Source organism: Nicotiana tabacum, chromosome 22 (assembly GCF_000715075.1).
Source record: "Nicotiana tabacum cultivar K326 chromosome 22, ASM71507v2, whole genome shotgun sequence".
NCBI classification, from domain to species: Eukaryota; Viridiplantae; Streptophyta; class Magnoliopsida; order Solanales; family Solanaceae; genus Nicotiana; species Nicotiana tabacum.
In genome coordinates, this window is record NC_134101.1 from 84,543,201 (window position 1) to 84,556,102 (window position 12,902).

The 12,902-nt window shown below is 35.1% G+C and overlaps 1 protein-coding gene across 1 annotated transcript; it reads left to right on the plus strand.

The window, feature by feature from the left end:
- Positions 1-339: 339 nt before the first annotated feature.
- On the plus strand, positions 340-5,410 carry LOC107789477 (uncharacterized). Its single transcript, XM_016611296.2, has 3 exons — positions 340-3,386; positions 3,823-3,905; positions 4,797-5,410. The coding sequence occupies exons 1-3, from the start codon at positions 3,293-3,295 to the stop codon at positions 4,986-4,988; spliced, it is 369 nt and encodes a 122-aa protein (XP_016466782.1). The 5' UTR covers positions 340-3,292; the 3' UTR covers positions 4,989-5,410.
- The last annotated feature ends 7,492 nt before the right edge of the window (positions 5,411-12,902 follow it).

A 12,902-nucleotide genomic window follows, 5' to 3' on the forward strand; every position in this document is an offset into this window, starting at 1 on the left:
TTTTAATTTACAAATCTGATTTTTGTTGCCCTAAATTCCTTCTATAAAAAATCCTCTTGCCAATGATTAGGGCAAAGAAAAAAAGGGAGAAAAGGCACAAATGGCTGAAAAACCAGATTTTCAAAAAGATTTCTTAAGAAATTTTTAGTTTCTTTCTATTTTCTGGGGTCTTGGCTAAGGGTTTCAGGGATTAGAACAAGTTTTTCGGGTTGATTCACTGCTAGTCCTGTTTGAGTTGAGCTAGAAGCTGTAGTACTCTAGGCTTTTATGCTGCTGACCTGCTGTAGATTCATTTAGTAGCTGATTTCTTTGATCTTATTCGGCAAAGTTCAGTTTTGTTAAACATTCGAGTACAAATGAAGTTGGATTGCTTATTTCTTGCAATGATTTTGAAATTTTTAGTCTGTTTAAAGCTTTAAATCTGCTTTAGTTTTGTCTTCTGCTTATTTGTTTTGTTATTTTGTATAATGGTTGGAGTATTTGGACAAGGGAAATGGCCTATTGACATCAGTAGTTGATGAAATATGGATTTTGAATGGCATGCTGTCTTATTCTTTCCTTTTCTTTCTTTTAGAAATATTTTATGTTAGTTATAAATAGTATGAAGGCATCAGTCACTAAATATCCCTTTTGATGTTAAGGTTGAGAATGTTGTGTAGGTCAGGCAGATTTGGCTGTAGTATGAATATGAATTCTACTATAGTTTTCTTTATTCGAAATATGTAGATTTGTATTAAAATTATTTGCTATTGATTATTTAGCTGTAGTTTGCAGATCTGACCACTAATTGGTTAGATTGGCAAACTCTAAAGCTAAGGAAAGGATTTAAAGTTGCTGGAAAAAGGGTTTAGAGCTGAAGATTAAATCAGACAGTGTATTAGTTTAATTTATTATGGCAAATAATTTTGTATACATTAGAAGGCATTAATTATCAAGAGTTGTATTTGAAATGGCCGAAATTGTAAATGTCAGATTCTAGGTGATTTTCTTTGAAGTTTCGAAGGCCCATGATTCCTTTTTTTTATGTGTATTTGCTGTATTTGGACAATTACCACAAACTTGCATATTTGCATAAGGATTTTGGGGTCAATTTATTTAATTGGGTTAGTCAAGTTTAGTTATCAGCCCAGTAAGGATCTTAGCAAAAATTATTTGAGAGCTTGATATTTTTTCAGAAAAAATGGGCTTATATACCTGGCTTGTATCCTTGTAAATAAAATTCATGATTTCTTTACTAATTCATTTCACATATTTTGGGTTCAAAAAAATTGATTGTATTTAGTTCTTGAATCCTAATTTATCTGTCTAATTATGACCATTTGTGGTACTTCCCTTAGTGTCCAAAAATGCATTCACCCATTGTTAATTCCACAATTTAGGCCCTCGTATGCAATCATAAACTGAATATCAGTACTTAAATCTTGTAAGCATAATCGTCTGCTTTGGGCGTGAACCCAACCAAATCTCGTCTTTCTTTTAGTTTGAATTGCTAATAGTCAAGTATAACCTTTTAAAATAAATTGAGGCGTGCCATCTATTTAAACTCCGTAATTCATGGCCCTTATATTAATACCAACTATTATAGAAAATACTTTTGAATATTTCGTAGTTTGCTTTAGGCTCGTAATTAAAATCGTCACAACTACGAGAACGGTTCCCGTGGCGTAGTTGTGATACCTAAGTTCAAATTAGATTTAAATAGGACTATCCTTAGCTTGCTTTAATGAAATACAAATCTTTTAAGAAATAAATCGAGGCGAGTCATTTACAATTGAATCACCTAACATATGGCCCTCACATTAATATTAACTTAGTATAGAAAAACACTCTTTTAAACACTCGTAGTTTACTTTAGGCGTGTTTATAATAAAATCATCATAGCTACGGGTACGGTTCCCGTGACGTAGCTGTGATATCTAATTCCCAAATTCGGGGATACATTTATGTGACCCGGCCACAATTTCTAATAACTTTAATAAATTAAACATGTTGTAGATCGTGGGTACGGTTCCCATGACATGATTCGCAATGTGTATCAAACAAAACAAGTGTACGACAATCGTAATTTGTTCTAGAATAATCCCATAAAATAAAAGCGGTTTAAAGTTTTAAAATGCACACTAGGTTTTAAAACATGTGGTAAATCAGATAATTAGGCCAATTATTAATAGTTTAAGCGACCATGCTAGAACCACGGAATCCAGGAATGCCTAACACCTTCTCCCAGGTTAATAGAATTCCTTAAATAGAATTCTGGTTTCGCAGATTTTTAAATAAAGTCGATTTTCCTCGATTTGGGATTTTAAAATAAACGGTGACTTGGGACACCAAATAAATTATCCCAGGCGACGACTCTGAAAAATTAAATAAAATAATCTCATTTCGATTAATGTCACTTTAATTGGAAAAACTTCCTTATATCCCCTTCGGGTAGTAAAAAGGAGGTGTGACATATACTATAGACTGAATCCTCTTGATTTTTTCGTATTTTACTTCTTTATATTTTGATTTTTTTTTTATAAAAATTCTGTGTCTGTCACTTCGCAAAACTGAAAATGATATCCAAGGGATGAGGAAAATATTTATTGTTTCATGCACTTTTTACTGACTCATGAGCTGGCGACCAAGTCTCTGATTCTTGTCTCAGGGTTTGAATAATTTGCTGACTATATTACCTACTGATTTGCATGGCAGTATTTTTTTTCTTTTTGCTTTGTTTAAAGATGTATGGAATCATAACAGCTCATTCATTATCCTTTTAAATATAACTGGCAAACTGAGCTTAAAGTATGTATTGCTTGAAAGTTTTGGTACTTACATTATATATGTACCTAGAAAGTCCCTCCGTGCTCGTTAAGATGGTTGGACCTCTACTTAAAGGTCCCGATTTCAAGACGGGAGAATAGAAATTAAAACTTCTTGGCTAGCTAGATTAATCAGACCAATAGATTGCAAGTACCTTATGGCTTATAATCCTAGTGATAAGCATACATTTAACCCAAGGAAGTGTTAGAAGAGAAAACTACTACTAGTACTAGTACTAGTACATTATATTTACTTATTTACTCAATTTAGAATCTTTTACAAATTGAGATTTCCAAAGTACTTCACGCACGATGTCAGGGTTCATATATTAGAATAAGGTAGATGTCTGTACCCTAGCTTTGACTATGAGTTGATTTTGAACTCTCTATAAAAACCCAATCTTTGTGTTAGTACTTTGTGCCTCTCACTTCATGAGGAAAATAATCACTTTCATGTTTTTTAAGAAAGAAAAACTCACTGTTCAAAAATGAGTTCCACTCGTTTCATACAATTGTTACTCCTTGTTATGGTCGTTGTTTTGCTTGTCCTAGAGCAGCCCTCTTCTACTCATACTCAGTTAGGTAAGTACAGTTATATCCATTTCTCCTTTTTTGGGAAATATTTTAGGAAAATAATGACCTATTTCCAGAAAATGTTTTTATTCCAAAATGCTTATTTATTAAAGGTTGATAATAAAATTAGCAAACCAGAGAGGGTTTTGATGAAATCTTTTTTGTATAAAAAATTCATAATAATGTCAAATTGTTGGCCGGTTAAGGCAATGATGTAATGAAGCTAAGATTTATGATAATTGTGAAGCAAAAATATGACTTCCGTTCGAGAGTGAAGAAAGTCATTTTTTTTTTTTGGTGAAAAATATTTGCCCCAGGAAAATGTTTCCTAACAACCAAACATTAGAAAATAATTTATTTTCTGAAAATAGTTTTCCATTCCATTGCCCTAATTAATTAGGATCACTGACTTTTGCTTTTGCCAAATTCTTGGTCTTCTATGCAGGAATACTAAGGAAGATTGGAGGAAGAAAAATGCTGGAAAATGTCCCTCTTCAGGGACCGGAAGAACATCAAATTAACGTTCAGGTTCTCTCTCTCATTCAACACCCCCTTCTTCTGAAAATTGATCTGTGATTTATTTTGCAAAGAAGATATTGTCTTGATATATAATATCTTATATGTAGAACAATATTCTATATATTTATGCATGCTACTAAATTGTCTAGAATATCTAGAGTGTTCTAGCATAGATACGATGTCTTCCATCATTAATAAACAAGCCACACGACAATATATCGAAACTCAAGAACATGGTTGCTATCTTAAGTCAATAAGATTTTACAGTATTGGTATATATAATTTGTTAAACTCTTCTCTGAAAGGTTTTGTATCAAAATTACTACAAATATAAGAGCTCTTCTTCTTCTTTTTTTTTCCCAAGATAAGTGTTGTTGCTATTCTACATCATCAATTTTATATTCAATTCCAATCAAACTTTTGGTGCATCAACACATTTTTCCGGTCCTTTTCCTAAAATGGAACACATATACACACTACATATATTAAAATGCATTGAGAGTGTAAGTTCTCCTGTGTATTGTCATTGTATATGAGTTATAATCTCCTCTCACGAGAAGGAGAAAAAACATGCTAGGTAGTACCCTGTCTGTTCCAATTTATATGATGCACTTTCTGTTTTAGTTTGACCCAAAGAGAATGATATATTTTTATATTTAGAAATAATTTAAATTTAAACTTCTTATTTTATTCTTATTGAGAAGACTTATGGTCATACAAATACTTATAGTTCATTTTAGACCACAAATTTCAAAAGTATTTTTTTAAAATTTCGAGCCTAATTAAAATGTACCACATCAGTTGAGACGGAAGGAGTACCAATTAACTAAAATCTAAAACATTGCTTTGGGATTACACTTGCTATATACTTGCATTCTGATACAATGAAATATATGATAGGTGGAAACACTTGAGCCCAATGCAGCATCAAAGAAAGCCAGCTCTAGCAAGACAAAGAAAAATGATTCAAAGGATCAGTTTCTTGATGCAGCAGATGAAGTAGCAAACCTGATGTGGAAGGATTACAGTGGAAGGGCCAGGCCTCGCCGCAAGCCTCCAATCCATAATTACAATCCTACAACTAAACATTAGAAGTTATGTCTCAAAATATGTTGCTACATTCGTGTCGGATCCTCCAAAAAATGCACTACTTTTGGAGGATCCAACACGCAACTGTGAGTATTTTTGAAGAGCTCGAACAATATAGAAATTAGAAGTTCACTTTATATTTGATTATATTACTCTTTACCATAGTACTTAAGTGATGTTTAGGTTTGGGCCTCACAATTTTCCACCCTACAAGTTAAGTGCCCCTCCAATAGTATAAATTGTAGGGATAGATCACTTATCTTCTTTTGGTTACTTCGGTTGTAAAAACAAGCATAGGGAATTTGTTTTGTGACCTACCTATTTTGGATATTGCCACTGTATGTACTAGGATTGTAGAATTGTTTAGGCACTGTACATTTGGTTGTATTCTTTAAGTGTTGTCAATGTTGGTGTGGTTTGATTGAGTCTTGATTATTATCTCACTTACATATAGTAAACTTCGTTGACTCAAGTTATGCTTAACTTGTGTGTTTTAATGGCACAAGTTCTGCTTAACTTGTATGTTTTAGTGGTAAAGTTATGGGCGGTAGCAGGTAACCGCTAAAAAAAGTGACATGCAACCGTTATTTAAAAAAAGGCAAAGTTATAGGAAAGGTAGCAGATATTCGGTAAAAATTAGTATTTACAAGCAGCTTTGGATACCATTGATATTTTAAAAAAAAATACAAAGTTGTGGATCCAACCCAATTTGTTGAAAGGAAAAACTAAAAATAAGAAAAGAACAAGGGAGGAAATTGGCAGAGAAAATCATAAGCGGAAAAAAATTGGCAGAGACATGTGATGAAAAAATTGAAGATTGCAGCCAAAATTAATCATTGGTAAAGCCATTAGTCATGCTTGTGGAGGTGGTTTTCTGGAGAAAGGATTTTCCTTTGTTTTTCTACTTGGAGGCCGCGCCTCCTATTATGACTAGAGGAGCTCCTTTTCATTTGTGTATCCCTGACACAAGTCATAAATAAAGAGAAGAAAAATAGTTTCTTGAGAAAAATAGAGTGTGAACGATGTTTAAATGACGGTGCTTCAGACAAGAAATTTTCTTTTGAATGCATAATAGTTTATAAAGTATTTTACTTGAAGCTATCTGTAACGAATCGACCGGTCATTTTGAGTATTAGCTTTCTTTTGTGTATTTTGAGACTTTTTATAACTCTATTTGGTGATTTATGACTTCCATGTGTGGTCAACGTTTTTGGTATACGACCTCAGATCAGTGTTTTGACGATTTCGTATGATAATTTTGGACTTGTACGTATGTCTCGTTGGGGTCTCGGATGACCCGAGCGTATTTCGGCGCATTATGTGAAAAAATAGAAATTTTGGTTTTAAACTTGAAAATTTTGAGTTTTTATGATCGATTCTATTATTTGATGTTATACTGATAATTTGAGGTGGCGAGCAAGTTTGCATGATGTTATTATAGTTGTGTGCATGTTTGGTTTGGAGCCCTAGGGGCTCGGGTGAGTTTTGGATGCTTAGAGAACTGATTAATTTGTGTAAGAAGGAATGCTGGTGCATCAGGTCTGTAGGTCTCGCATTTGCGAGAACCTGTCCGCAAATGCGAGTTTAGGCTCGCATTTGCGATGCTGGAGGGGTTGGGTCAGCTTCACTTTTGCGATGCTCTTTCCGCAAATGCGATGGTGGAGGTTTCGTTTTTGCAAGGTTCATGTCGTATTTGCGACTATGAGGAATTTGGGTCAGACTCGCATTTGTGAGGTGTTGTCCGCATTTGCAAACTGCCTTGGATTCGCATTTGCAATGCATTCATCGCTTTTGCGATATCTCTAGGCTTAGAGACTTTTCACTTTTGCAAACAGTTGATTGGTTTTTCGATTATCGCAATTGCAATCTGTAGCTGGCTAAATTGTGGGGATTTAGGGACTTAGTTCATTTTTCACCATTTCTCAACCCTAAACAATCTAGAGGCAATTTTGAAGAACTTTTTTATCCCCAAATTCATTAGTAAGCAACTCTAAATTATTTTTCATCAATTCCCCACTACTTTTCATGAACTTTTAATATCAAATCTATAAATTTTAAGATATGAATTAGGGGTTTTGGATAGAATTTAGAAATTTCGTAAAATTGAGATTTAGACCTCAAATTGAGGTCAGATTTTGAAATAAATTATATATCCGGGCTCAGAATTGAATGAATAATCGTGATTTGGTTTGAATCTCGGATCTCGACCATGTGGGCCATGGTTGACCTTTTGATGACTTTTGAGATTTTTGTCAAGATTGGACCTTTATTGATTGGGGATGTTTCCTTTAGCATTATTTGACTTTGTTAGATGATATTTGATTAGGTTTTGATCGTTTTGAGATGTATTTCTAAGGAAGACGGTATTGGATTGTGAAAATTATTCCGGAATGAGGTAAGTGCTTGCCTAGCTTTGTTGGGAAATTTTTTTCTACTAATTAATATTATTTGCTACATGCGAGGTGATGCATATACGAGGTGACGAGTGTATATGCATGTGCCAGGGTTTCCATGCTTGGAAGGGGGAACTATATGCTTCTTTGTACCTTTGTTGAACTTGATGATTCTTTAACCTATGCTTTATCTAATTCGATAACTAATAAACTCAATTAACTGTGTTAGAAATCATGCTAGAATATATGACATCTTAAAAATGATTTAATGTATTATTTTTTAGATTTGTTGCATACTTAATTTGATCGTGGTATCACGAACCTATATCTATACCTGTTATTGTCATGTTACTTGAGTTTCTTTATTTGTAATAAGAGACAGTGATTAGGGTCTTAGGTCTATATTTGGTATGATGGATATTTTCGTGCGGTTGATAAAATGTCAGCATGATGAGTATTTTTGTGCGGTTTGAAATGAGGTTGGTTTGTTTTGTTACTACCGTGCGAAAAGAAAGGAAGTTGAAATTCTGTCATGATTATTCATTTGTTAATCACTTACATGCCCTTTTCTTTGGTTTCTACTAATGTTTATTTTTTTGTAAGATATCTTCCGTTTGAGTTCCTTATGTAGTTATCTCTGTGTTTTTCATTTGGCATGTTACTGTTATAGCTACGTCTTTACCTTGTCTCTTACTATTACACCTACACGTTTACTTGATTTTCTTCTGCTGTGTGTCCTTTTCGAATTCATGCCTTTATCTGTTAATAAACCATACATGTTACATGTCTCTAATTGTCACATAATTTACTTGTTAGATGTCATAATCTGCTTCATGCCCTCACTTACTACATGTTTTTACTTACTATATATCTTCACTTACTCTATGCTTTTACTTACCACATGCCTTCACTTATAAAATGCCTTTACTTGCTACATGCTTCTACTTGCTACATGATTTCATATATTGAATGCCTTCATTTGTTCCTTGTTCGTACTTGACAAATATCTTTACTCGTTTCATGTCCTACTCTCCTTTTCTTAATTGGATTGGATGATTTTTAGATTGGTTGTGTGTTATGCTTTGTGGAAGCCTTATCATTATAAACGATAGACTAGATTTTGATATTGGGATGCTCATCATACTTTGTTAGAGTTGTATTACCTATTTGAATACTGTGTGTTCTTTTTCTTAATGTTACATTGTGAACTTATCCCGCGTTTACTTGTTGTTTTGGCTTCATATGACATTATTGTATATTGGAATCAGGTTGAGCGCCACAATAATATTTATTGATATTGGGATAGGGTTGCACGCTGCAGTAGAGTTTATTGATATTGGGATTGGCTTGCACGCTGCAACAATGTTTAATTGATATTGGGATCGGATTGCACGCCAAAACAGTGTTAATTGAGATTGGGATCGGGTTGCACGCAACAACGGTATTTGTTAGTGATGTTTGGTTATGATCCTTGCGCGTACTTCACGACTATTATTTTTTTTTGTAGAAATGGTTATGAGGTTATGTTGAGTTTTCCATGTCTGTTAACTTTCCCCATAGCTCTCCAGTTGATGCTCTTAGCGTTATTTGACATATCTCCTACCTTCTTTCCCCTGCTCATTATCTGCACGGGTACATAGTAAGTCAGTATCTTTAACTTAAAACCTCATCACTACTTTACCGAGATTAGCCAAGATACTTACTGAGTACATGAGGTCGGTTGTACTCATACTATACTTTTGCACCTTGTGTGAAGATCTTGGAGCTGCATAGTTGTGGAGGGCGAAGCATTGCATCGAAGACGTACCTGCATTCCAGATTCAAGCTACCTCTTGTTTATGGTAGTTTAGGATTTAAGTTCTGTTTATATAAACTTCAAACAAATATTGTATTTATTCTTCATATAGATTTTGTAAATCTAAATCATAGTGGCTCATGACTTGTACTATTAGTCCTTAGGGTAGTTGTATTGAAATCGGTTATAGTTTCTATTATATACATTGTTGATTTCACAGATTAGTTGTAACTTATAATGTTTGGATTACCTAGCGAGTTGGGTTAGGTGCATTACGACTTAGTAAAAATTTTGGGTCATGACAAGTTGGTATTAAGGCACTAGGTTCATAGGTTCTATGAGTCATGAACAAGTATCTAGTAGAGTCTTGCGGATCGGTATGATGATGTCCATACCTTTCTTCGAGAGCCTATAGGAAATTTAGGAAACTTCCCTTCATTCTTTCTCTATCGTACGACCTTGTTTCAGCTTGAAAACTTTGACTTTGATTCATTATATTCGTCCATATGTGAAACTGAGCACCAAGTATCATTATGCACTAACGGCTGGTGATGTTGTGGATGGGATACGAAGGGTTGTGAATTCTTGATTACCGTCAAGATGAGTTGGACAGGCTTTGATGCTGATGTGTTGATAGTCTTCTAGCTGTTCGTTTGTGGGATAAAGCAGATTCTTATATCTTGTCGACGTGTGCAGATTCGGGAGTAGTAATCAGTTGCCTAGTTATTGTGACCACAGTAGGGCCATGAGAAAGTGTTGATTTGAGTCTAGCCTGAGGTTATCTTCTGCATGAAGAATTGAGTCTTGTGTTTCGTAAGAAGCTTCTATTAAGTGGAATGCATACACTATTATTTTGGAGCATTTGAGGAAATTGGCTTGACTGACATAAGGATAAGTATGTGTTTGGCAGAGTCTTTGAAGTATTTTATGACTAGTGTTGCATAAGTTTATGACGTATTCAGACGATTAACAGTGTAGGACCAGGGCAACTTTGAAGGAATAGTACTGTTAATTTCTTACGATGTATTCTATGGCTTCGAACTAAGTGGGGGAGTTTGCTATTGACGGTCAGATTGTAAGGTTATGTGTTATATCAGTTTCTGGTCTAAGGGGCACTCGTGGATTAGCTATGATTTTAGAAAGGTATCATTGAGAATGATTTCGGTTAAGGGGTTTGCTTGGAACATAATGTAATATACCTTAAGTTTATACAGAGGTCTCGGCGATGATCCGGGTTTGATGCTCATTGCGGATGTAGTGTGCAAGGAAGAAAAAAAGGAATCACTTGGCTACTTCTTTGTATATTCTTGTGCTAGTGACACACGGGTCATCAGTGCATATTGGCTGTGTATTGAAGATTAGAGCAAAGTGAATGGTTATCTAATAGGTTCTAATGAGTTCAAAATTCATAGGTGGCAAATAAGGATATTCAGAATTATGTATGGCTACGGCTTGAGATCGATAATGGATGGTGCCTAGAATTGTGGTGCTTCTATATCAATATGGACTCGTCATGGCAGTATTAGAGAGATGTAAGAAATGAGTTCGAATTCGCAGAAAGTTCCTTCAAAGAAAGCATTTCAGATTGAGTTACTTTTTGGGTTTAACAGTCTGTGTGACTCAGTTAAGTTAGAGGAAATCAGTTCTGATTACTTCATTATGTCTTAACGGGTTTCGAGAACTCACGATAGCTATGGCCACCGCTCGGGGTTGATGTCTTCTATGGGTATAGAAGGTGTGTTGTGTGTGGTGATGTCCTCCCGGATTGAGTTAAATTGAAGGTTCTTGGTTTATGAGGTGTTAATTCTGCTTATAGTTCAAAATTGATTATGAGGTTTTTGTATTTTTGCAAATTAGCATGATGATTGCGGTATGCCGTGTGGGGTTGGAAGTTACGACTACAAAGATACAGTTGGGTTTGGAAGGGAAGTTTATGAGTTCTTGATGGCACAGATGATTTTAGATGTTTAAGAGAATGCTGGCACTATTTGGTGTTGTCTGAGAAGAGTGCGCATTTTAGAAGGCGCATTGTGTTTTGACTTGCGGATGCTTGACTAGTGTTGTGATGGCCGAAAAGGTCATCTCTTGTATTTGAGGTCAAATTTGTGTTCCTAGGCCTTAGAAACCTTCTTTTGTTTTACCTCGATTTGCGTGCGCAGTCCAAAGCATTTCCGAAAAGCTTTTATGTAAAATTTACGAAAAATAATAAATTTGACCTTTAAAATTGATTAAAGTTGACTTTGGCCAATATTTTTGGTAAACGGACCCAGACCCGTGATTTGACAGCCTCGTAGTAAAATATGGGACTTGGGCGTATGCCCGGTATCGAATTCCGAAGTCCCTACTCGAGAAAAGAATTTTTAAAGAAAATTATTTACTAGAAAATATAAAGACTTTTAGAAATGAAATGGTGTGTGTTCTTGACGGTATCGGGCCCGTATCTTGGTTTCGGAGCCCGATACAGGTTTAAAATAATAATTAAGCCGAATCTGTGAAATTTGGTTTGAATCGGAGTTGATTTGGTATAAATCGGACCTTAGGTTCAGAAAATGGAAACTTTGAACTATCTTATGAATTTCATAAATTTCAGGTTAAATTCGTAGTTGTTGATGTTATTTTGATGATTTGATCGCATGAGCAAGTCCGTATGATATTTTTACACTTGCGTACATGTTTGGTTTGGAGCCCCAAGGGCTCGGGTTAATTTTGGATAGGCCGCGCAGTGATTTTGGACTTAGGGAGATTTTTGGTATGTTTCAGCTTTGCAGCAGGCCTCTGATCTTGCAATTGCGAGATCAGACATCGTAATTGCGATGTAAACAGTGACCACAAATGCGAAAAAGATCAGGGCCATCTTTCCTCGCAAATGCGAAGTTGTCTAGGTAGGCTAGAGGTCGCAAATGCGACAAAATTGTCGCAAATGCGAAGGCAGCAGAGATTGCGAAGGTTCGCATTTGCGATGCCCTTCTCACAATTGCGAGATTTGCACCAGTCGCAATTGCGACATATGCGACCTATTAAGTGAGTTTTTGCCGGGATTTCAAAGACTCAAACTTCTCCAAATCATAAGTAAGTGATTTCTAACTCATCTTCTTCAATCTAATTCATCTTTTTGCATAATTTCACTTCAAAATCTATGGGTTTTCATAGGAAATTGGGTGTTTTTGGGTAGAAGTTAGGATTTTCGAATTTTGGAGATTTTGACCTCAAATTGAGATCCAGTTTCAAAACTAATTGCATATTTGAGTTCGTGGGTGAATGGGTGATTGGGTTTTGGTTAGAACTTTGAGTTTTTACCAAGCGGGTTCGGGGTCGATTTTTGACTTTTTGGGGAAAACATTGGGAAGTCTATATTCATGCATTAGAATTGGTTTATTTAGCCCATATTGATGTTATTAAGTAATTTATGACTAGATACAAGCGGATTAGAGGTAGAACCGAGAGGTAAAGCAGTACTTGAGGATTAGAGGTGGAATTGAGGAAAGTGTTTGGCCTAACCTTAGCTTGAGGGAATAGGTGTTGTAGTCCTATTTGCTATGTGTTAGTGTTGTGTACGACATATAGGTGTGGTAGCGAGTATCTATACGTTGGTGTCAAGCATGCCCGTGAGTCTTATACCATTATCGTTGTGACTCTTATTATGTATTGTCCATGCTTAAATTGATGATTATCCATGTTGAACAATGCTTATGATTTTCTTGGTAATTGACTATTGTTGAGTATTGGCTC